Consider the following 26,644-nt stretch of genomic DNA (forward strand, 5'->3'; position numbering starts at 1 on the left):
CTTTCCTGCCGGAAGTGCCTTGTTGTTAGGGCTACATATCAACAACCGTGCAGTTGAGCAGTTCGTGCAATCTCACTGCAGAATCAAGATATATTATCATCAACACACAATAATCTAGGTAAGGAAAGATTCCTGAGAAGAGTTTAGAGGCAGTGCTTGTTTTATTTATTCGTTTTACTATTAGATTAGCGAAAGTGGGGATTTTCTGTCCATTAAAATGCTTCAGTCAAGAGATTCTAAAATTCCAGCCTCTATTAAGTGTGACTAAATTCATACCCGTGATCATGGCAACAGGTGTGCACTCAAAGTCAAACTAACTTGATAAAACTTTGCATCATTTATCAGGTTGGTGCATCGCTAACCCACACATCCACGTACAAATGGTATTGGTGAGTCATTTCCCCCTTTTTTTTATTCTGCATAGCGGACATTTATTGCTAATAAAAAGCTTCCTATTACCCCCCCCCCTCAAAAAAAAGAGATACAACCTGAATTAAAACAGAATGCAGAAAATGCTCAGGTCAGATAGTGCCTGCCGGGAGAGAAACTAGTTTAATGTTTCTGATTGACAGCATTATAGGAGGCCATTGGGATTGTTTCCCTAGCAGATATTATGAGCTAAGGCCATGTAACGAATGAGCATAGTGTATAGCGCATTATTGTCGTTCAGGTTTTTATAAATGTTATTTTAATTAATGTTTTGACCTATTAGGGATAAACAGGTCAAATTAAAGAGTTGTGTTTGCATATACAAGCATTGGCCCCATCAATTTTTCAGCAATTCTTAATTTGTTCCTTAATTTAAATTAGTTATTTCCTTAGTTAGGATCCATTACTACTTGCATTTTTAGCATGGAATTGGCCTTTTGAGCCACACTGCCAAACCCCTGATTTAATCTTTGCCTAAACAGAAGACAATTTACAATGACCAATTAACCTAACAACTGGTATGCCTTTGGACTGTGGGAGGAAACTAGTGCTCCTGTAGGAAACCTACGCAATCAGGGGAAGAATGTACTAACTAATTACAAGCAGTGGTGGGAATTAAACCCTGTGTTGTGCCACTGTGCCACCCCTGGTTTCTGGAAAATAATTCTGATCTGTTTAGCTATGCAGCAAAGATTCCCCAAGCCTTGGATAGTCATAAATTCTTATACTGTCCCCCGTTACATCCTATTGCCAAGGTATTATTAGGAAAGATAATGGAAATATGGTTATAGTGAATGAGATTTAAAAATATTTCTTTTTAAGGAAAGGGAAATGTAATGTTCGTTCCACACAGATCTGACTTCAATGTAATACATCCAATAAATTCAGAAACTACTGGGAACACTCTGCAGGTGAGGCAGCATCTGTGGGGGGGGGGGGTAAAAAAAGTTATCACTTCCAACTGAAATGCTAACTGTTTCTCTTTCCACACACACTCATCTGACCATAAGACATACAAGTAGAATCAGGCCATTCAGCCCATTGTCAGCTGCCATTCTATCATGGCTGATTTATTATCCCTCTCAACTGCATTCTCCTGTTTTCTCCATGTAACCTTTGACATCCTAATAAATCTAAATCCTATCAACCTCCACCTTTAAATGACCTGCCCTGAACAGCTGTCTGTGGTGATGAATTCCACAGATTCACCACCCTTTAGCTAAAGAAATTTTTCCTCATTTCTGTTCAAAATGGATGTCCCACTAATCTGAAGCTGTGTCCTCTTTAGGATGCATCTTTTCTGTACCTTCTGAATTGCTCTCAGAAACTTCAGCCATTGCTGTTCTGCCATCCCCTTCCAATCAATGTTGGCCATCTCCCCTTTCATGTCTCTGTAATACCCTTTACTGACACATCTGATTTTAACTTCTCCTTCACAAACTACATGATGAATTCTATCATATTATGATCACTGCTTCCATAAGGTTCATTTATTTAAGCTCCCTAGCTCTACCTCGATATCTTATTTCTTCACCTTTGACTATGATTGTTCTTGGCAAGTTTTTCTACAGAAGTGGTTTGCCATTGCCTTCTTCTGGGCGGTGTCTTTACAAACAGGTGACCTCAGCCAATATCAATACTCTTCAGAGACTGTCTACCTGTTGTCAATGGTTGCATAACCTGGACTTGTTATATGCACCAGCTGCTCATATGACCATCCACCACCTGCCTCCATGGCTTCATGTGATTCTGATTGGGGGGATAAGCAGATGCTGCACCTTGCCCAAAGGTGACCTGCAGGCTATCAGAGGGAAGGAGCATCTTACACCTCCTTTGGTAGAGATGAATCTCCACCCTGCCACCAATCAAGGAAGGATGTGACTGCATTAGAAGAGTGCAGTGAAAATTCACAGACTGATTCCTAGGATGGAAGGATCTGCACTGAAAAGATTTCATTGAACAATACAAAATTCTCATGGGATATAATAAGGCAGATGTAGGGAGAATTTTTCTCCTGACTGGAATGTTTGAAATCAGGAGTTGCAGTCTCAAAAAGAAGTCAGCCATGTAGAATATTAATACAAAGAAATGTCTTCATACAGAGAGGTAATGAATAGTATAAACTCACTTCCCAAGAGAGTTGTGGGGAATCAATCTCTGATAGATATATATATATATATATATATATATATATACTTACAGACACACACACACAGCCTATAAAAAATATTCACCTCCCCTTTGAAGTTTTTATGCTTTATTATTTTACAATATTGAATCTGAATGGATTTAATTTGTTTAATTTGGCATTTTTGACACTGTTAAACAGAAAAAGACTCTTTTGTGTCAAAGTGAAAGCAGATTTCAACAAAGTGATCTGTTAATTACATATATAAATCACAAAATAATTGATTGCACTTTAATATCACACTGCAAATCATCACCAGTGTAGTCAATTGGTTTTAAAGTCACATAATTTGTTAAAATGGAAATTTGTTTTTCAACACTTGTGCGCAGTGAAGGTGTTTCCAAAGATTGTAATAAAAATACACTTGTAGCTAGAAGGTCCAACTGCTGGTGAGTCAGTATTCTGCCAAAAACTACACCATGAAGACAAAAGAATGTGCCAAGCAACTCAGCGAAAATGCTATTGAAAAGCACGAGTCAGGAAACGGATACAAGAACATTTCCAAGTCATTGTATATCCCTTGGTGTACTGCTATGTCAATCAAGAAAAAGAAAGAATACAACACAGATGTAATCTGCCTAGAGCATGCCTTTGCTAAAAGGCATATTGGAGTCTCTGAAGTCTGCTGGAAGAAGGTTCTATGGTCTCCTGAAACCAAAATTGTGTTTTTTTAGCCATCAGACTAAATGCTATGTTTGGTGTAAGCCAAGCACCGCTCATCCTAATGAGGAAGAATGGTAGTGGTTGCATGATGTTGTGGGGATGCTTCACTGCAGCAGGACCTGAAAGACTTGTGAAGGTATAGGGTAAAATGAATGCAGCCAAATACAGGGAAATCCTGGAGGAAAACCTGATGCAGTCTGCAAGAGAACTACAACTTGGGAGATTTGTTTTCCAGCAAGACAATGACCCCAAGCATAAAGCCAAAGCTGAACAGGAATGGCTTAAAAACAACAAAGTTAATGTCCTGGAGTGGCTCGGTCAGAGTCCAGACCTCAATATAATTGAGAATGTGTGGCTGAACTTGAAAAAGCTGTTCACTCATGATCCCCATGTAATCTGACAGAGCTTGAGCAGTCTTGTATAGAAGATTGCAGAAAAATTGCAGTGTCCAGATGTGCAAAGCTGTTAGAGACCTATCCACACAGACTCAAGACTGTAATTGCTACCAAAGGTGCATCTATTAAATACTGACTTGAAGGGAGTGAGTAATTGTACGATCAATTATTTTGTGTTTAATAATTCTAATAAATTGAGACCAATTTGTAGAAATTTGTTTTCAATTTGACATGAAAAAGTCTTTTCTGTTAATCAGTGTCATAAAAGCCAAATTACATCTACTGTGATTCAGTGTTGTAAAACAATAAAACCAGAAAACATCCAAGGGGGTGAATATTTATATTTTTATAATATGCATATGTGGATTATGTATCATATTATGTCTTTTAGATGTTGTTATTGTACCTACCTGCCTCAACTTCTTTTTCCAGCAGTTCATTCCATATATGCACCATCCTCTGCCTGAAGACATTGCCTCTCAGGTCCTTTTAAATCCTTTTTGTCTCACCTTGCCGTCTAATTTTTAGACTGGGTAAAGTCTATGCATTCACCCTACTTTTGCCTCTCATGATTTTAAAGTGTTAAACTTTTTATTGGTATTGTATATATTTATATATAGCTAGGGTCCCCAAGACTTTTGCACAGTACTGTATTTGTCATCGTGGAGCAGAGAGTGAGTTTATAAATCCTGCAGGAGCAAAGGATGTTGGTTATGATGAAGGTGGAGTGCTACAGGAGGGATGTGGAACCAGTAGCAGAGGAGTGCCAGGGATGGGCGATGGCACATTTGGACACATGCAGCTCTGTGACACCCAGTAACGTCTTTTGATTCCAAACAGTTGTTTTGTTGAATGTCCCTTTGGTACTTCCCACTCCCTTCTCTCTCCCTTCCCCTTTTCCCAACCATGATTCCCTTCTTGCCCCCTTCCCACTCTCAATCCACAATAGAGACCCATAACAGAATCAGGTTTATCTTCACTGATGCAAGTCATGAAATTTCTATTTTTGTGTGGCGGCAGTAAAGTGAAATACATAAAATTACTACAGTACTGTGCAAAAGTCTTAGGCTCCTTAGATAGATATATAGATATAGATGTACAGGGATGTATAATACACACATACATATGTACATAATTTTATATATATATACACACACACACACACACACACACACACACACACACAATCTAAGAATTTTGCACGGAACTGTATATTGAAAACAGAGATTAAAGACTGAGGTTGATAGATTTATAGATACTAAGGAAATCAAAGAATACGGTATTGATGCAGGAAAGTCATGCTGAAGTAACACATTAGACACGGATCTAATGAATGATAAAAGAAGTACGAGGGGTAGATTGCTCTGTTCTTACTGCTGCTTCTTACGTTCTTATTATTTGTGTATAGTATCCATGATGAATTGATTATGGAATTTCATTCAGTCATATCTGATGCAAACACAATTTCAAAAGTGAAGTATTTACACTCATCTAAAAAGAAAACTGTATACTAAATGTACTGTAGTATTGAAATCCATTTTAAATTAATGTCATTTTTATTTATAATTTAATTAAAAGGCAAGAAATTCTTATTTGCTATAATATGAAATCTTCTTCCTGCTTTAATAGCTCAATAATTGCTTTAATAGCTCAAATTTTTAATAATTCCTCATCTTAAATATTTACAGAAAATGGGAAGTCTGCCCAAAACGTATGATGAATTTTTGCAATTTCAAGGTTTGGTAAGTGATGCTGTTATTCCAGAACTGAGAAATTTCAGCATAGTCAAATTTAGTCAATTGTACATGTGTTACTGGTGCACATCATAGCCAAGCATTCCAAATATATTCCTGTTTAACTTCCAGGGTTTTCTAACTATTTTCTTGTTCAGGTGCTCAATTATCATTTGCAGTAACAACATTTTTGACCCTATAAACTTATCTTGCATTTATGTTGGCCATGATCAGCTACGATTTACCTGAAGGACTACTGTCTATAGCCTTGATCTCTCTTTAATGTATATTGCTGATTATTTTGTACATTATTGAACCCTCTGCCACATCTTTGCCGCACAGTAAAACATCGTAAACAGCCTCCTTTGCACATGTACCTTTGTCTGCATTTTGTTTACAGACCATGAATTTCCTTAATTCCATTTGAAATACATTTCTGGTTCTGATTTTTTTTAAATATGCCACTTGAGATTTATCTTTGCCAGTTGCAATTAAAACTTTGCTAATCCCAGACCCTTCTTTCTCTTTCTGTCAACTGTCAGGCTTTTTCTTACAAGTAGGTTTATTGCCCAAGAAGAATGTTACATACCTTTTTCCAAGAGGATTTATCATGCTGCTGTGCTTGTAACTTCATTTTGTTTGTTGATCAAAGCCGTAATTGTGAAGTATTTTAGTTGAGCTTAAATTTATGCTTTTTAGTTTAAGGTTTCTGGATTTCTAGCATGCTGACAGTGAACTGATATTTTCCTATTTCATTGGTTCCAAATGGCTAATACTGAAAACTTCCTTCTCCTTAACTAAATTCTCACTTATGCATTATTAGCTTTATAAAAGTAGGTTGTCAAACCAGTGTGTATCATTGTGTATTGGTTAATAAGCAAAGGTGGTTTTGGTCTTGCGTTTGCAATAACGTACTATTAGATCTTTGTTTAATTTCTGATCCTTTGAATTCTTGTGGGAGTCAAGAGTGGTGGACAGTCTTAATTCCAAAATTTCAGTTTATTTTAGAGTACAAACAAACATACAAATACTAAGCAAACTAAATAAAGAGTTGAGAAACGATGCTGAGAGGGGAATTAATGTGAAGGGTTGTAACACAAAAGAAGAAAGACAAAGGAATAAAGATGGCACTTCTCAAAAATCTTATCACTTTTATAGACAAGATGAAGAAAATTCCTTAAATAGTGATTAGTGAATAGGCTACACAATTAAAACAATTGCATCACATGGGTAATGTACTAATACTTAGCCAATGAGAAACGAGAAAGGTGATTAACTGTTAGTTAAGTTGCTGTACTGCTTTCTGACAGTGAGTGTGAAAAATACATGAGTTTCTTAAAAATTACAAATCTTATAAAAAGTATTATTTTTTAAAAAAGTGGTTTCCAACAATACTGAATTGCAAAGTTAATTTGCTCACTGAAAATAAAGTAAATCCAGCAGCTCCTAGCTATTAAGTATTAAAAAGTCATTATTAACCCTGCATTGCTCAAAGTTATATTTTTCATGTTATAATTTACTTTAATGAGCTAGTTTGGCGGCCAAGTATGAATTTCACTGAATTCTATTTTTATTTGCTTTTTTGAATCATTGACAGAGTGTGTAATTTGGTTTAGTAGAAATATACAAAGTATTTCAGTCAGTTTTTATTGTAAATAGCCCATCTATTATTTTACTTTCTGTTATTATTAGGTACATGTGGTGTTAAATAATGCATTTTCAGTTATTAATATGAGCATAAGGTGCTGTTACAATATCCTAGTCATTTTAAATTGTTTTCAGAATTCTTATACTTGATCAAAACAACAACTTTTCAGATGTATATATGCTTTAAAAATCACCCACATCTTATAACAATTCAGTATGCCTTCATTTGGACCCTAGGAATTGAAAAAAATGTTGTGTGGAATTGAATGGTTTGTTTAGAGGGGTTTGAAGGGAAAGACTGTGATGTTGTAGATGAAAATTATCTTGGATGTCTCTGATTATTGCAAAATTAAAGATTATAGCTAAATTCCATCTGAGATTTCCAGGAAAGTAGCTTTGTTTTTTTCTACATATTTTCATTTACTAGGTTAAGTTGATTTTTTTAAAAATTGTGTTATATGTTTAAAATCTGGGTAATTTTAATGAGCGATTGTAGTGAAATAGTATAGACAAATGCTGTCAGTTCAACTTAAATTCAACTTTCCTCTGCTACATTGCCCTCTGGACTTCTTGTGATCTGGAACTCATTATGGAGACATAAAGCAGAAGGCAATAAAGTTATTGTTTCATCACAAAGCTAGTGAATCCAATGGTTTTGCCTTTGGACTTGAAGGTTGGAGACTAAATTATGAACATGTACAATGATGTTTATAAATCAAACAGTTAACTGAGAAGCTCATGTTCAATCTCACATCAGAGTTGCATCTTAATTTACCAAAGTTTGTTGTGTCTGACCCACAACCCACTTCCATTCAATATATTCCAGTGTAGTTGTTTACTGTTATATAATTGGCGGATATACAAAATCCAGGCCCAGGAACAGAGTGCATGGCCAGATTGTGTGGCTGGTGGTCTCAAAGCTGCTTTTACTTCCTGGGAGATATTGTAGTGTTCCCTACAAAAGTCAGAACTGACAGTGCTACAGTCAACGTCGAAACTCTACAGCACATTACAAGCCCTTTGGCCCAACCACACTGTTGTGCCGACCATGTAAGCTACTCTAGAAGCTGTCTAGATTTTCTCTAGTGCATAGCAATCTATTTTTCTAAGCTCCATGTACCTTAAAAGACAAGAGGGGAGCGAGAAAGATTGCTGCCATTATGCTGAAAGAAAAATGGTGATACTTAAGGCACCGCACCCTTTACCTGTATTCATTAACCAAACTGTTATAAGTGTTATTTACAATCTACAACAAATTGGATATATGATAACCCAATATCCAAATTTTCAGAAATCCTGATGGCTCAGCGTCTGGCTGACATAGTTCTTCCTAAGGTGCTCTCCTTAAATGCACTGGGGGCGCCATTCTCCAGACACCCTTTAAACTCACAGGGGCGAGAGGGGAGGGATTCCCTATACTCCCATCAAACATTATTATGTTTCTGTGTAACATCCAAAACTACGTTGATGCATTAATTGGAGTATCCAATATACTGGAAAATCTGCCATTCCTGCATCGCCAAAGACCCAAATGTGCAAATTAATAGAGTTTTACTGTAATCAGTTAAATGCATTCATTGATTATGCTGCAGATTAACACAAATGATATAATTACATATGCGATTAGTCTTGACCAATGAGATTGCTTATAGGCATTACTAGAATTTGGTGGCCCCCTTATCAGTATTACAACACGGCAGCAATGAGGGGAGGATAGACCTTTCACTTGACAACCAAAAGACTTATTATTACAAAAGTAAACTTTATTCATAAAAATATTTTGAAGTACATCAGTCTATCATTCAAGGTGTAATCAGTTCTATATATTTGTGGCATAGCACATTCTGTTTACCAAGCACCAATGCGACTTGGTGATTCCTTGGATGATACAGACGTCAAGTGTTTGGCAGACTTTTACACAGGGCAGAACCCCTCAATTTCAAGTGATGGCAGGACCTTTGCAGTCCTTCCCGGTAAAGCCTTGAGTTGCTTGCGAGCTTCAGCTCATCCCTAAGCACATACTCCTGCAGATTGAATGTGCAAGTCAACAGCATTCCCTTACAAGTCTTGATAAAGTAGAAGACAAGCAAGATTCATACAGATCAAAATGCAACTTTCACTAAGTTGATGAATTTTAGCACACTTGATGTTTGTCTTACTGTGCTCTTTGGGAACAGTCCATAGATCAGAGTGTTTTCTGTTTCACAGCTGCTCGGTGTGGACCTTGACAAGGACCCATGCATTCTTTACCTGATCTTATTTGTAAATCCACAATCCACAAGGAAATGGGTGATTGTCTAGACCTCAGTGCAGATGTCTTGAGGTCAGCTTACAGATCTCTTGGTTCATCCAGGGCTTCTGGTTGGGAAAAACTGAATGATTTTGTGGGTACACACTCATCTACAATTGTTTTTTTATTGTTTTTGCACAACATATTTGTTCAGATCTTTTGATGAGTGCTTGAACGTGGCCCAGTCCACCAACTTGAAGCAATCTCATAGCTGCTCTTCTGCCTCCTGCGCCCACCACTTCTTTATTGTCTTTATCTCTGGAGTCTTATTCTTTAGCCTCTGCCTGTATGTGGTACAAGGAGGACAGCCAGATGGTCAGATATCCTGAAATGCAGTCTGGGAATGGAATGGTAGGCATTCCTAATCACAGTATAACAGAACAGGGGTTGGAGTGTGTTGGGACTCCTTGTGCTGTATGTGATATATTGATAATTGAGCAGGGATTTCTTCAGGCAAGCATGATTGAAGCCCCCAACAATGATTTAAAGGTGTGTGAGTAGGCCGTTTCTTATTTGTTGATTGCGGTACTCAATAACTTGATTGCTTGCTTGCTTAACATTGACTTTTGGTGGTATATAAATTGCAGTCAGGATCATGTAGGAGAACTCTCTTGGTAAATAGAATGGTCAGCACTTAGTCATTAGATGTTCCAGATCAGAAGAACAAGAGTGAGATAAGACTGCCTCATCTGACCACCACAAAGAATTTATTATGAAGCACAGGCCCCCCACCTTTTACCCTCTTTGATTTAGCAGTCTGGCCCATCCAGTGGATCAAGTAGCCCTTGGTTCTTACCCACATATCCAACTTGTCCAGAGCAAACCATGACTCTGTAAAGCAGAAAATGTAGCAATGTCTCAATTTCCTTCTGATCCAGTGATCTTGCCCTTTGGTACTAAATCTTGTCTGCCAGTGACTGAACATTTGCTGTCAAGATGCTCAGTAGAGGAACTTTTACACCTTCACATTTTAGTCTGGTTCAATGGTTCAATTTAATATCAAAGAATGTATACAATATACAACCTGAAATTCTTACTCTTCGCAGACGTCTATGAAACAGAAAAGAAGCAAGAAGTGAATGACAGAAAATGTTAAATCCCCAAAGCCCCCTCTCCCACACAAGCAGCAGCAAAAGCATCAACCACTGCCCCCCCCACATCACCCACCATACAAGCAATAGCAAAGCCCCCAAAGAGACCATAATCTGGAGTCCATCAAAATCTACAGTCCATCCCAACACTTCGACATCTCAGGCAGTCACTCTCTCACATGAGGGAGAAAGAGAGAGAGAGGTATTGCTCCTGCAGACTTGGAGTTCTCCCCTCTTCTGGCCATGGTGATGTACCTTTGTCCACTTAAAAATGCCATACTTGAATTCCTGAGATTTAAATCCACCAAGAGCTTCAGAAGTTCGTACAATCGCTAGTTCATTAAGATGGTTCGAAAGTATACCACTTAAAGGGGAATCACAGGCTGCGGATTGCAATGAGACTAGTTTAGGAGAAGTATATTTAGAAGATTTGTAAGCTGCCTGCAAAGCGTCACCATGTTTCACCAGTGCCATCTTGTTTCCTCTCTCAATTGGTACCACATCTTTCCTGTAAAATAGTGACCAAAAATGTACGTGGTACCCCAAGTGTATGCTAACCAATGTTTTGTACTTCTGCAAAATGACATCCCGATTCCTTTGCTTATGAAGGCAAGCATACCAAATCCAACCCAATTGCATGAAAATTGAATATTCCAATATCAGGTAACCCATAACCCACACACCAGTGTTCTTCTCCCACATGTACTCACCTGTCTAGCTAGGCTTCTTTCTTTCTCTTAATATCTTGATTCCTCCCACATCCCATCTCTCACCCACTCCCTTACCTGGTTCCACCTACAACTTACTAGCCTCTGTTCTCTCTCCCGCCCCACCCAGTGTTCTGCTATTCTGCTATATATGGAAGTCTTTCCCTTTCCCCTTTGTTCCCACTTCAGGGTCTCAGCCTGAAACATTGACATACACTTTCTGCCTCTACAAGAGCTGCTTGACCTACAAAATTCTTCCAGCATACTTTGTTCAAACATACCAAATGCCTTATTCACTGTCCTATCTGTCTGTGCCAGTACTTTTGGCAAGCTATAGATTTGCACCCCACCGTTTATCAACACTCGTAAGGTCCCTGACATTTACTCCTGTGCCCTATCAGGATTTGATTAGATATATGAAGCAGACACTTTGTTCTGACCCCTGCCAATGGGAGAGGAGATTTACCAGATAGAGGAAAAGATTCAAGGAGACCTATTAGATGAAATGCAATATCTCTACTAACTCAGAGTCAGAGAGAAACAAAGCACAGATGCAGGACCATTCCAACCACAGTGCCTACCCAGCTAGTCTTAATTTCCTGTATTTGACCTACATCTCATTAAGTCTCACCCTTCCATGTACTTATCCAAGTTCTTATTAAATGATACTATTGTAACTGCCTCAACTACTTTTTTTTTCAAATTTTATTTCTAGTAATTTTTTTAACCCCGAACCCTTGAGTCAGTGTTGGAATTATATAAATCATAGCTTACAAAACATAAAATTATCCATAAAATAAAAACAAACATGACAGAAATAAATCTCATTATAATAACCATGTGTGTCTATTTAGAACTCTAATAACAGAAAAGGCTGCCATTCAGCAATATGCTTCACCACTACCCCCCATCCCCCCAGGATACCTAAGTATTTGCCCCATTTTTGCGTATAAATGTCCAATCTATCAAACTGTTTGTAAGACATACATTCAAAAGCTGCCACTTTGGCTATTTCTGTGACCCACTCCTGAAATGATGTCTCCCCCACCCCCCCAAGTTCCTCCAACCTCTAAGTATAATTTGTCTCCCTACTGTTATAATTGTCTGGATCCAATTTTGTTAGTGTTTATCCCCAAATAACCCAAGTGTGTCTCCCAAGACAAAAAGTCTAGGGCAGAAAGGGAGTTGAATACCTGAAACTTCACCAGTATACTTGTGTATCATAATCTGAAATTCTTGAATTCTAGGAGAGAACCAGAGCGCATGTACTAAGTCCCCTTTATCCACCTCACAGAGCCAGCATTCAGGGGTGTTTTTCAACCCTAATCTATGTAACCTTGCTGGAGTCCAATAGTAATGGTGTAGGATCTTAAACCGAATAAGGCACACCCTCAGGACTCTTGACATGTTTTTGACATTTTTGCAAATTTTGTCCCACTCTTTTGTCTCAAAAGTCACACTCAGGTCTTTTTCCCATGCTCTTTTAAGTCCCAACAGAATTTTGTCCCCGGAGATTTGTGTTAAAGCTGAATAATAAGTTGAGGCTTTGTGACCTTTACCATATGCAGCCAGTACAGTAGACAATATCGTAGCAACTTATGGGGGTTGCTGTGTAGAACCAAAAGTTGTATGTAGCAAATGAAGCAGTTGAAATATCTCCAAAATTGTGACCTAGAAATATCATACTGTTGGATTTATTGATTAAAAGATCTTAAACTATCACCATTATAAAGGTCTCCCAATTTAATTGTGCTTTCCATTGCCATTCCCTCCAAAAGAAAGGGGACTCGTCAATACACAACTTCGGATTCATCCAGATACACAAGGCTAAATTCAAATATGGATTAAATTTAAATAACCCGGCTAGCTTATTCCAGAACAAATGCATATGCAATATAATTGGGTGAGACCTTGCCTCAGGAGGTAACTTGATAGACAAACATTGTAATGGAGGGATGGGAGGAAGAGCAGAACACTCAATGCCTCAACTACTTCTGACAGCCCGTTCCATATACGCAGTACCCTCTGCATGAAAAATTTGCCCCTCAGGATCCTTTTAAATCTTTGACCCTATTTTTGGACTTGCCAGCCTACTACCATCCATTTTATCTATGCCTCTTATCATTTTAAAGTTTCTATAAGTTCATCCCTCATTCTCCTCTTTCTAAGGAATAAAGACATGGCCTGGCCAATCTCCCCCTATAACACAGACTCCCTAGTCCTGGCAACATCTTTTTGTAAATCTTTTTTGCACTCTTTTCAGTATAACCACAGCTTTCCTATGGCGGGGTGACCAAACCTATACACAATACTCCAAATGCAGCAATACCAATGACTTATGCAACTGCTGCATAATGTCCCAACTCCTACATTTAGTGCCCTAACTGATGCCCAGCATACTAAACACATTTTCCACCACCGTCTACCTGGGATGCTACTATCAAACTATTCACTTGTACTCTTCAGCTCCCTCTGTTCCATTACATTGCACTGTGCTCTACCATACATAGTGTAAGAGCTATGCAGGATTGTCTTTACAAAATGCATCACCTCACACTCATCCATATTGAAATCCATTTGCCACTATTCAGCTAACTTCCCTGGCTAAGATTCCTTTTTAAAATACAATAACCTTCTTCACTGTCAACAACATCTCCTAATTTTGTGTCATTTGCAAACTTAGTGATCAAGCTTTGTGCATTGGCATCCAAATCATTCATATAAGTAATGAATAACAAAAACATAAGAAATAGGAGCAGTTGTAGTCCATCTGGCCCGTCAAGCCTGCTCCACCATTCAATAAGATCATGGCAGATATGGCCATGGACTCATCTCCACCTACCTGCTTTTTCCCCATAACCCTCAATTCCCCTACTATGCAAAAATCTATCCAACCTTGTCTTAAATATATTTACTGAGGTAGCCTCCACTGATTCATTGGATAGAGAATTCCACAGATCCAACCCTCTCTGGGAAAAGTAGTTCCTCCTCATCTCCATCCTAAATCTACTCCCCCAAATCTTGAAGCTATGTTCCCTAGTTCTAGTCTCACCTACCAGTGCGGGGTCATCCACTTTGGAAGGAAAAATGAAAGAGCAGATTATTATTTAAACAACTTTCCTGCCTCTATCTTATCTATCCCTTTCATAATTTCATATGTTTCTATAAGATCTCCTCTCATTCGTCTGAATTCCAGCAAGTACAGTCCCAGGCAACTCAATCTCTCCTCATAGCCTAACCCGTTCATTTCTGGAATTAACCTGGTGAGCCTTTTCTGCACCGCCCCCAAAGGCCACCCTTCCTCAACTAAGGAGACCAGACCTGCACGCAGTACTCTAGGTGCAGCCTCACCAGTACCCTGTACATTTGCAGCATAACCTCCCTGCTCGTAAATTCAATCCCTCTAGCAATGAAGGCCAACATTCCATTTGCCGTTTTGGTAGCCTGCTGCACCTGCAAACCAACCTTTTATGATTCATGCATAAGCACTCCCAAGTTCCCTTGCACAGTAGCATGCTGCAATTTTTTTTTACCATTTAAATATTAATCTGCTCTTTTACTTTTCCTTACAAGGTGGATGACCTCGCATCTACCAACATTGTACTCCATCTGGCAGACCCTTGCCCACTTACTTAACCTATGTATATCTTTCTACGGACTCTCCGTATCTTCTGCAGAATTTGCTTTTCCACTCAATTTAGTTTCATCAGCAAATTTAGATACACTACACTCGGCCCCCTCTTCTATATTGTCAATGTATACCATGATCAGTTGCAGGCCCAGCACTGACCCTGCGACACACCGCTCACCACTGATTGCCGATCAGAGAAACACCCATGTATCCCAACTCTCTGCTTTATATTAGTTAACCAATCCTCTGTCCATGCAAATACATCACCCCCAACTCTATGCAGCCTTATCTTAAGGATAAGTCTTTTATGTGGCACCTTATCGAAGGCCTTTTGGCAATCCAAGTAAATAACGTCCATCTGTTCCCCATTATCCACTGCACTCATTATATCCTCAAATAACTCCAGTAAGTTTGTCAAACAAGACCTGCCTTTGCTGAATCCATGCTGTGTCTGCCTGATGGATCCATTTCTTTCCAGATGCCTTACTATTTCTTCTTTAATGAAAGCTTCAAGCATTTTCCCAACTACAGATGTTAAACTAACTGGCCTATAGTTACCTGCCTTTTGCCTACATACTTTTTGGAACAGTGGTGTGACATTTACTGACTTGCAATCTGCCAGGAGCTGCCCAGAGTCCAGAGAGTTTTGGTTAAATCATCACCAATGCCTCTCCTATAACTTCTGCCATTTCTTTCAGTACCCCGGATGCATTCCATCAAGACCAGGGAACTTATCTATCTTCAGGCCCACAAGTTTGCCCAGCACTACCTCTTTGGTGATAGCTATTGTATTGAGATCATTACCTCCCATCGCATCCATAACATCTCTCTTTAGCATGTTAGATGTGTCCTCCACCGTGAAGACCAACACAAAACAAAGGCCCCACAAAATAAAACAAGGGCCCCACCACTGACCACTGCAGCATGCCACTATTCACCTGCCTCCTTTCTGAAAAACAACCTTCAACCTTCAACCACCAGCCTCTGCTTCCTACCTCCTAGCCAATTTTGAATCCACTTAACTAAATTTTCCTGGATTCCATGGGATCTAACCTCACAGATCATCAGGGATCTTGTTGAAGGCTTTAGTAAAATCCAAATAGACAGCATCTATTTCCTTATCCTCATCTAACTTTCTTGGTAATCTCTTCGAACAACTAAAAGGTTTGTCAAGAACGGCTTCCCATGTACAAAGCCATGTTGACTCCCCCTAATTGCACTGTCTATCCAGATGCTGGTAGATTCTGTCCCTCAGAGTTCCCTCCAGTAACTTTCTCACTGTGGAAGTCAGAGTGACCAGCCTGTAATTTCTTGGCTTGGGCTAGCTAATCTTCTTAAACAGCAGGCAGCATTAGCCACTTCTGAATCTTCAGGAACTTCACCAGTGGCTAATAATGAAGCAAATACTGTATCTCTACAAGGGCCTCTGCAATTTCCTCTCTAACCTCCCACAAAGTCCGAGGATGCATTTGGAGAGTTCATCTCTTCATATCTCCAAAGAGAAAATATTCATTAAAAATCCCACTTATCTCTATGGATCAAGATATTTAATGGGATCTATTCTCCCCCAAGCCACCTTTTTACTCTTAGTACAACCTCTTGGGATTTTTATTAATCCATCTCATATCTTCTCTTTGCTCCCCTGGGAATCCTGGCTATTTACTGGACAAAGTGAAGGAGCAACATTTGGGATACTACTGAGAACCTTAGATTCCCGCACTGTCTGTAAGGAGGTTGTGCGTTCTCCACATGACCGCATGGGTTTCCTCTGAGTGCTCCAGCTTCCCCCCACATTCCAAAGACGTAAGGATTAGTAAGTTGTGAGCATATTATGTTGGCATGAGAAACATGACGATGCTTGAAGGCTGCTTCCATTACAATCCTCAGACTATGTTGGTTCTTGATTCAAAATGATGCATTTCACTGTATGTTTCGATTGTAAATATAACAAAGCTAATCTGTTATCTCTTTCTTTGAGTTTATGTTTCGGGGACACAGAGGCCTTGTGAAAACTGGAGAAGGGGCAGACTTCTTCACAAACTACATACCTGCCTGCCTTACCAGTCCACAATAAAAACATAGATGTATTTCATTCTTGAGATGGAGGGATTAATTAAGAAAAAGATTAAGACTGAGGGTGATAATTGGAAAGTTGATGTTGTTACTGTCATGTCCCATGCAAAAGAAAAAAAAAACACACAAATTATAATCATAACTTTTTTAATTATTGGTAAGATATCTTCTAAAAATTAAGTCATGTTCCTTTCTAATTTAACGTGAACTTTTATATAAAATATAAATATACTGTATTTAAATATACTGTCTTTTATATGTTTCAGAAGGATTGGCCACTGTTGCTTCCTGATGAAGATGAGTTTAATATGAATATTCAACCTGAAGCATTTACTTCGTATGAATCAGTGTCACAATATGTTCATGAACATGCACCTTTACAGATGGAGCTTCTCATTAACATGGGGCAAAGAATCGATGAGTTTGCATTGCGCTTAGAAAAATATGCATCAAAAATCCTGCCAGATGAACCGAGGAAATCCAAGGCCAACGCCAAAACTCACTCTTTCTATTTACCAGAGAGTAATTAGTTTGTTACTTTTATAATATTGCAGTTATAACAAACACAATATATTTATATTCTATCCTTTAATGAGTAAACATCCCAACATGATTCACAGAACATCCAAGATTCCTGAAGGACACATGAGCTTCACTATTCCTCTCTTCAACTATTTACTCTTTATTTTCTGTAACAGTGATTTTTATGTCTTGTACTGTACTGCTGCCACAAAAACAACATATTTCACAACAAATATCAGTGAAACCAAATTCTGATTCTGATAAAAGAGGGACAGAGTTTCAAAAGGTCAATGGGAATGAAACCAAACCATCAGTTTTATTATGGGTTTTAGGAGTAAAGTCTCAAGGAATAATTAAGGGCTTTGGAGTAGCAATTCCAGAGAGTAGGGCCTAGGTTGCTAAAAAGCATATTCACTTCGTGGGGCAAAACAAAGGATTCTTAGGACCATTGGTCAGAAGAATAGGCTGACAGAATAGGGTGATATTTTAGCATTTAGCAAGAGAAAACTGTAGAAATACAATGAAGCAGGACTTATGGCAGTGCTGAAAGATAGAGAAGTTTCATCAATGTACACAGTTGTTAGGAAAGAAGACAGCAAGACTACAGATGATTCTAAACAACAGAATGAGAATTCTTAATACTTCACATGAGATGTTACACTTTAGATAGTCAAGGAAGTAAAAAATGAACAAGATTTGTTTAGGTGGATATGTTGATCTTTATAGGTAATGCCCTGGTTAAGATTTTTACTGCTATGCCGTAAGTATTTCATTTTAGCAGTTCTGCAAGAGCAGTCTGTTTTGCTTTTGCCCTGTTTGGGTTTGACCTAAGATAAGGGGCTTTGTTGTTCAATTTAGGAATGTTGTGTCAGCCAATCAGGATGATGGAATTGGGAGAAGGTTCTAGAGAATGCTGGGCGGAGAAGTTTTTGTGATGGACATTGGTTGGGATCAAGGTCTTTTTGGCGGGAGCTGAGAAAAGACAGGAGGGAAGATGGCTAAAGATGACGTCCCTGTTTCACAAGCTGCTTTGTGCAGATGAATGTCTTCAAGGAGGAAGGACTTGTACTCTAGTGGGGCAGCCCATTTGTTCGAACAACATTCGGAAGGTGGTGTGTACTTTCACGCACACCAAGGGTCCAGCGTGTGAGTTAAAGAGAACTTCAAGATGAGCTTCAACTTGTGTGCACATTTGGACTGGGTTAACTAATAGGCCCTTTTTACTTTTTTTCTTTTTCCTACTAATTGTTCGATAAAGCTGACATATGTAAATATACTTTCGTTATAATTGTATGCAGTGTACGAGCTGTTATTTCTTGCCAATGGCTAATTGCTTGGGGGCAGTATTTACACAGTGTTCGCACAGACTGGGGTTCAGGTGGGTGAGACATCCTAACCTCCCGGGTTTGATGGGACCCAAGTCATATCAACCCAGACATACAGAGCCAGAGAGGGTAGTTTTCTCACCTGAGTCCAGTGACTGTTAGCGAGCAGCTAATGAGCCACATCTATAGAGACACCCAGTAAAAGAGGGTTTCATATGGAAAATGAGTTTTTGCAGCAAAGATGGCATTGAAGCAGGTAAAGTTACAGAGCTGGCAAATGCGCATGTTGCAGCAGGTCCAAATCAGTTAGCATGACATAACAGTGATAGCAGCAATGGATCTTTCAAGAACTCCAGAGGTGATATTCAAGGGTGATATTGTGAATGGAGGGGAAACTTAAGATAAATAGGGAAAAACAATGGAGGAAGATGGTGTTGCATGATAATATTATCAACTGTTTTGAAGGCTGTGGACATATTTAATGGAATTAGAAGACAGCATGTTGTCACTTGGGTGAGGAGTATATGGTTATTGAGGGGGGAAAAAGAAGGAATTCCAATATTAACAGAAGAGATTCTGCTAAAAATCTTGAGCAACAGTCACAAAATACTGAAGAACTCAGCAGGTCAGGCTGTGTCTATGGACAGGAATATACAGTCAACAACCAGACCAAGGCACTTCATCAGGACTGAAAAGGAAAGGGAAGAGTCTCTTCCTTTCTTACCTGTGGGGAGGGGAAGAAGCACAAGCTGGCAGGTGATAGGTGATACCACTTAAGGGTTAAGGTGGGTAAGTAGGGGAGAGGAGGCAAGAAGCTGTGAGGAGGTGACAGGTGGAAGAGGTAAAGGGCTGCAGATGGTTTTTGACAGAAGAGGACAGTGGGCCATGAAAGAAAGGGAAGTGCTGGGGGTTGGTGGTGGTGTATGTTAGGGAGTTGATGGGCAGGTGAGGAAAATTAAAATTTATTTCTTACTTCCAACTCACAACACGAGGGAGTAAAATTTTTATGTTGCGTCTCAGTCACAATATACAAGCAATAAGCAAGGGAGATGGGGGAAGATATTGCCCCATCACTAAGATTGTATACATAATTGTTTTGTAACATGTATGTACAGTCAGATATGCAATCAGATCAATGTGTATTGATAAATCTGATATCCTGGCAAAAGAAGCTGTCCTGGAGCCTGTTGGTCCTGGCCTTAATGCTGCAGTACTGTTTGTCAGACAGAAGCAGCTAAAACAGCTGGTGATTGGGGTAGCTGGAGTCCCTGGTGATCCTCCAGGCCCTTTTTATGCACCTGCTGCTGTAAATGTCCTGAATAGAGAAGAGAAAGTGTGAGAAGGGAATCAGAATGAGGAATGAGGAAAATTCCCAGACATCAGTAAAATTGATGTTCATACCATTTGATTGGAGACTACCCAAATAGAATTTGATTTGTTGCTCTCCAAACAGTGTGGCCTCATCGTGGCAGTAGAGGAGGCTGTGAACCATCATGTTGGGATGGGACATTAATTTGAAATGGATGGCCACCAGGAAGTCCTGCCTTTTGTGGCAGACAGAGCAAAGGTGCTTATCGAAGCAGTCTCCTATGTCAGGTATAACCACTGTAGAGGAGAACACACTGGATATAGTAGATGACTACAACAGGTTCAAGAGAGAAATGTGTATGGATCTGAAATGCATACATACAATGAAAGATAGCAGGAAGAAAATGGAATGTTGTAATTAAATTGGTTGTTAACAAAAGTAGAGATTGTGTATGGACTTTAGGAAAAAGGTGTATTCATGCTGAGATAAATCTAGCCGTTCTTTGAAATAGAAGTTAAAGCATAGGTATTCCCTATTAAAGTTTACCTTTATAATTTTTATTATTCCCCTATATTTGGCATTTATGTGAAATGCTTAAATTCTAAACATCTGTACTTTGCACTCATTTTTCATGCACGTAGATAAAAACTTCCTATGTCATGCATGAAATTCTGGCTCCTATCTGACACTACTGAAACAGGTTTCTACAATACTAAGGCTAGAAGAAACAAAAATTATAACTGAAAATAACATTAAACAAAACTGTCTATATTAAATTGTATCAGGGTTAATTAATGCTGAAGGGGCACAGTTGTGGATTCTTCATCCATAACTGGTATGGTGAGATCAGGCCTATACATGACCTCTTTGGAGTGAACGAGGCTGTGCGGCTCAGTATTCATGATGAAGTCAGTACTGTCCCCCACCCCACCCCACCCCCAGGGTTTGCTTGGCAGAAAAGCTGTATTGTGTTAGATTGCAGACTGCTGCAACACTCATGGATTCAGGGACATGGGGACCATATTTTTGGTGTGTATATTTTACTGCCATCTTATATGTGCCTTGTGTTATGTATGACTGTTGATTCTGTCTTCTGCCCCTTGGTCCTGTTTCATTTAGCTGTATTCATAGGTATGCAGATGGTTGAATAATAATTAATTAAATCAAGTTTAATTATCATTTAAACCATACATAGATAGAGCTGAATGAGAGTGTGTTCCTTTGGGCCAAGATGCAAAACATTCAAAATAACAAGTAAATATTTAAAAAATAGCAAGTAACACAACTCAAATAACAAGCAAAGAAGCATATTCAGTCAGGAGAATAAGAACATATATAGTCCAAGATCCTGAGCAACATTGTCCATCAATCGATGGTACAGTTTCTTGGCAGTGTACAGAGGCACGGAATCCAGCCTGTTATTCCACCGCTCAAACACAGGAGGGCAGCACCGATGGACAAGGCCAGGCCCCAGCCAAGCTCAACCGCAGTGCAGCTTTTCCACGTCCCTCGCCTGGTCTGCAGCAGCAGGCGAGCCTGAGGCTTGAGGCTTAGTTCTTGCTACGCTGCTCCCACATTGACTGTCCTTCCACCAGACAAGGTTAACATTCTTGCAGCAACTTGCATTACACTGGACAACAAAGATTTTGCTTCCTGAATACCTTTAGGTGTATCTTATGAATTTTGAGCTAATGATCATGAAAATCACCATGAAATTTCCCTATCACACACCATTTTTTGAAACCACTTATGTTTATTATTTCAATTCATGATTCAAGTCAATTAACATGTTGCCTACAATGTAAGCTGGAAAGTTTCCTATCTTGTTCAGGCATGCTTAGGTGGCACGGCTGCTGCATGGCAGGACAGGTTTTAGTAATAATTATTGGGTTCAGGACTGTAAGGATGGAATTTTTTATCACCAGGCACAAAAATTTCTGTGAAGAATTTTGATATTTGAGACAGATGCTTCCCAGAATATCTGATGCCAATATTAAGGAAAGCATTTTTGTTGGTCCGCAAGTCAAACAGGTCATCAATGACAGGCAATTTGAATAATTTCTAGTGGGACCAGAGAAAATCACATGGAAGGCGTTCAAGGAAGTTGTAGAAATTTTTCTCGGCATCTGGAGCACCAAACTACATGCAGCTGGTTGGAAGCATGCTTCAAGCACTTAAAACCATGAAATGCAACGTGTCACTAAAGATTCATTTCCTGCATTCCCATTTAGACTTCTTCCCTGCAAACCTTGGTGACGAGCATGGTGGAAGGGTTCACCAGGACATTGCACTCATGGAGAAAAGATACTAGAGCAACTGGAATCCATCAATGCTGGCGAATTATTGTTGGACACTTAAGCGAGAAGCCTCAGATACTGAGTACAAATGAAAATCATTAGCAAAATATTTTTAACTTAGTTGAACTATTGCAAAGCATCAGCACCATTATGCAATTAAACACATTATATTCAATAAAAGTTAATTTGTTGTTTCTCCAAATTCCTACATGATACGAGTAGTCTGAAATTATATGTGTTCATCTTCAAGCAGTCTATCATTAAAAAATTTCTGAGGAAGCAATACTTTTGAAAACATTTGTTGTCCAGTGTTATCACTGTCCAGTAGAGTCTTGCAATCTCCCACGATAATACTGCACCAACTCTGATGCTTCTGAGTAGCGAACAGCAACATGGTCTGCACCCAGGTCAGCTCCTCTGATATCCAGCCAGCTCCTTCGACACCTCAGCCGGTTCTGCTGCCAACACCAGTCTAGCTTCTCCGATCAATGAACAGCTCACTGATGGAGCAGCCCTGCACCACCTGATGTTCTTGGAGTAGAATTGTCTTTGGATTGTAAAAAATAAGTAATATAAAGAAAAAACACCTTTGATTGGCCACACAGAGACCGCTGCCTTTGCCATCTTTCCAGAAGACTTGAACTTATGATATTGAAAGGGACTATCTGGATCATTGAGTATGCCAGCTCTTGAAATAGTTCCATACCTCAAGTTACTTCATTTTCTTTCATACATATCCATTGATGTACTAAGATATTTCCACCCCAGGCACCTGAAAAAAGCAGCAACTTACAGCAACCAATTAATCCACCAACCAGGTATTAATACATCTTTTAGATATGGGAGGCAGTTGGAGTACCTGGAGGAAGTCAGGTGTCATGGTCAGATCATAGCAAAATCAGTTTGCTACACTGTGCAAACTCCACACTTACCTATCTGAGGTCATGAGGCAGCTGCGCTCACTAGAGTGCTCCAATATACTTGGTCTGAATCAGTGAATAAAACTAGAATTGTTTGTTAAATTATAAGAGAAAATTTGAGAGAAAGTCTATGACATTACTGGTTAAGATGAGGAGTTTACCTTCTTTGTTAAAGTATAGTGTCTTATCAATTAGATCTAACAGCAGAAAGTACCTATATGTATTTGAGGGAAATATGGTACAATATTTCAACGTATTGATGGAGCACTCAAGATGATCACTTTATCCATGACAAGACAACATCTTGATATGCTTTCAGTGATGATGGCTGCCATTTTGGGTTAGTGACACAGTGAGCCTATGCAGATATAGGAGTTGGAATTGTAAAATTCAGAGCCAGAATGAGAATCAAGTTTATTATCTCTGGTGTATGTCATGAAGTTTGTTGTTCTGTGGCAGCAATGGAGTGCAAGACATAAAATGACTAAGTTGCAGAATAAATAAGTAGTGCAAACGAGGAATAATGAGGCAGTCTTCATAGGCTCATGGACTGTTCAGCAATCAGATGATGGAGGGGAATAAGCTGTTCTTATAACATTTTGGTAGTCTTCTGGTTCTTGTGCCACTATTTCATTATATATGGACCTCAGTTGCTTGTGCAGTAATTATATTTAATGTTAGCAGTTGGAATTCTATCCAGCTTGGGCTGTTTGGAAATGGATGAGAGAGACAAAATATTTGAGCCTCTATGAGTTGTAAAAAATTAAATATATTTTCTGGAAATACTTTGTTGTTTGACATGAAGCATTGCTCAGAGAGAAAGTGAGTTAAAATGTAGTTATGTAGTTTGTTACAGCTATAAATCTAGTCCATGTTTTCTCTTAGAATGGGCCATTTCTGGCATAGTTGTTAGCACACTTAAGGTACCTTAGAGTTTATAGCATCAAATCAAATCCAGAAATCCATCATTATGAAGTGTTTCGAGAGGCTCATCATGAGGCACATCAAGACCCTGCTGCCCCCCTCACTGGACACCCTGCAGTTCGCGTACCGTCCCAACCGTTCAACAGACGATGCCATTGTCATCGCTATCACCCTCCACCTGGCCCTAACCCACCTGGACAAAAAAGACACGTACGTTTGAATGCTATTCATAGACTTCAGTTCAGCATTCAACACAATCATTCCTCAGAAACTGATTGGAAAGCTGAGCCTACTGGGCCTGAACACCTCCCTCTGCAACTGGATCCTAGACTTCCTGACTGGGAGACCTCAGTCAGTCCGGATTGGAAGCAGCATCTCCAACACCATCACACTGAGCACGGGGGCCCCCCAGGACTGTGTGCTCAGTCCACTGCTGTTCACTCTGCTGACCCACAACTGTGCTGCAACACACAGCTCGAACCACATCATCAAGTTCGCCAGTGACAGGACCGATCAGCAAGAACGATGAGTCAGCACACAGAGAGGAGGTGCAGCAGCTAACGGACTGGTGCAGAGCCAACAACGTGTCTCTGAATGTGAACAAAACAAAAGAGATGGTTATTGACTTCAGGAGGACACGGAGCGACCGCTCTCCGCTGAACATCAATGGCTCCTCTATAGAGAATTTCTTGGTGTCCACCTGGCGGAGAATCTCACCTGGTCCATCAACACCATCTCCATAGCAAAGAAAGCTCAGCAGCATCTCTACTTTCTGCAAAGGCTGAGAAAAGTCCATCTCCCACCCCCCCATCCTCACCACATTCTACAGAGGCTGTATTGAGAGCATCCTGAGCAGCTGCATCATGGCCTGGTTCTGAAATTTCACCATCTCGGATTGCAAGACCCTGCAGCGGATGGTGAGGTCAGCTGAGAAGATCATTGGGGTTGCTCTTCCCGCCATCACAGATATTTACACCACACGCTGCATCCGCAAAGCAAACAGCATTATGAAGGATCCTGCACACCCCTCATATAAACTCTTCCCCATCCTGCCATCTGGAAAAAGGCACTGAAACATTTGGGCTCTCACAACCAGACTACGTAACAGTTTCTTCCCCCAAGCCATCAGACTCCTCAATACCCAGAGCCTGGACTGACACCAATCTACTGTACTCTCTACTGTGCCTACTGTCTTGTTTATAATTTATTATTTATTACCATACCTGTACTGTTTTGTGCACTTTATGCAGTCCTGGAGGTCTGTAGTCTAGTGTAGTTTTTGTGTTTTTTCTTATGTAGTTCAGTGTAGTTTTTCAATTGTTTCATGTAACACCATGGTCCTGGAAAATGTTTTCTCATTTTTACTATGTTCTATACCCGCAGTTATGGTTGAAATGACAATAAAAAGTGACTTGACGAATTAAGCACATAATGAACCAATCCTTCACTGCAATACTTAAGAATTTCTGCTATATTAGATGGGTCATCATCAATTAAGATATTAGACCAATCCCATTCTTCCTTTTTAGCTGGATGCGGAATATTTCATGCTATTAAATAAAGAGCAGGAAGTTCTCCTTGATATCATTGAGAACTTTTGCCTTGCATCACTGGACAGGGAAAATGATTAAATTGGACAGTCATCTCATTTATTCTTTGTGAAGCATTGAGATATGAGATTGGCTGCTGTAGTTAATTAGATAATAAATACTTAAGAATATTCTAGAAAAGTAATTGGACATCATGGAACTAATATATTCCTTACTAAATCTCATTAATGTGATTTGTAGTTTGTAAATGCTTATTCATTTAGGCATAATTATTAAAATCATATTTTTGTTTCAGCTTTTATTAGACAAATGAAGAATTCTGATGCATTACTCATACATCCTAGTAGAAAGGTAATATCACTGCAGTAATGTTTACTTTAGTAGTGCATTACTGATAATCTTTGTTGTTTATAATCACTGTATGAATGCATTAAAACAGCCAAGACCTGATATTTTGCAATTTTGAAGTACATTTCTTCAACAGTTCTGCTATCAATACTTTGGCAGAGATTTGGCAAGAGGTTCTTACTATGGTTTTGCTGTCAAAATTACAGCTTCAGGGTAACTTTCACCATTAAGTTCTATTATCCAATCAACTGGACACCAAAACATGATCTAAATATCTCACATTTTCCAGCCTTCAATGTTGCATAAACATTTTTAATTAGCTGCTTAATTCAGATCCTGATAAAGATACTGTCCTGAGGAATATATCTGCTATGTAGTTGATTCCTCCATGAGAGGAATGCTATATTGTAATAGACCATTCTGAAAAATTGTTGTCTCGGTCAGTCAGATGTTATGTGTTCAAGTCCTATTCCAGAAACTTAAGCACATTAGAGTTAGGGTTGTACAGCACAGAAACACACCTTTCAGCATGTCATGTCTGTGCCAAACTTCTACCCTTTACACTAATCCCATTTGCCTGCCTGAGATGGTATCTTTCAAAG

The 26,644-nt window shown here is 39.2% G+C and overlaps 1 protein-coding gene across 5 annotated transcripts; it reads left to right on the top strand.

Annotated features, from left to right (window-relative positions):
- The first annotated feature begins 29 nt into the window (after positions 1–29).
- LOC140209466 (protein FAM227B-like) lies at positions 30–21,138 on the top strand. 5 transcript variants are annotated; one of them, XM_072277714.1, is made up of 4 exons: positions 40–118; positions 346–389; positions 5,364–5,417; positions 17,117–21,138. In XM_072277714.1, the coding sequence occupies exons 2-4, from the start codon at positions 381–383 to the stop codon at positions 17,375–17,377; spliced, it is 324 nt and encodes a 107-aa protein (XP_072133815.1). In that variant the 5' UTR covers positions 40–118; positions 346–380; the 3' UTR covers positions 17,378–21,138. The 5 variants fall into 5 exon arrangements, 4 of the variants coding, with proteins under 4 accessions (XP_072133815.1, XP_072133814.1, XP_072133812.1 ...); XM_072277713.1 differs by having other exon boundaries at positions 43–118; positions 17,114–21,137; XR_011888988.1 differs by lacking the exon at positions 346–389 and having other exon boundaries at positions 30–118; positions 17,114–21,137.
- Positions 21,139–26,644: the final 5,506 nt, after the last annotated feature.

Source organism: Mobula birostris, chromosome 14 (assembly GCF_030028105.1).
Source record: "Mobula birostris isolate sMobBir1 chromosome 14, sMobBir1.hap1, whole genome shotgun sequence".
Classification (NCBI taxonomy): Eukaryota; Metazoa; Chordata; class Chondrichthyes; order Myliobatiformes; family Myliobatidae; genus Mobula; species Mobula birostris.

What these genes read in the sequence shown, in the direction of transcription:
- LOC140209466 (XM_072277711.1), top strand. Translation starts at nt 1,266, where the DNA reads ATGTTCGTTCCACACAGATCTGACTTCAATGTAATACATCCAATAAAT. An exon ending in CTACTGGGAACACTCTGCAG is followed by an intron (nt 1,341 to 5,363) that starts GTGAGGCAGCAT and finishes AAATATTTACAG; the next exon opens with AAAATGGGAAGTCTGCCCAA. An exon ending in TTTTGCAATTTCAAGGTTTG is followed by an intron (nt 5,418 to 17,113) that starts GTAAGTGATGCT and finishes TATATGTTTCAG; the next exon opens with AAGGATTGGCCACTGTTGCT.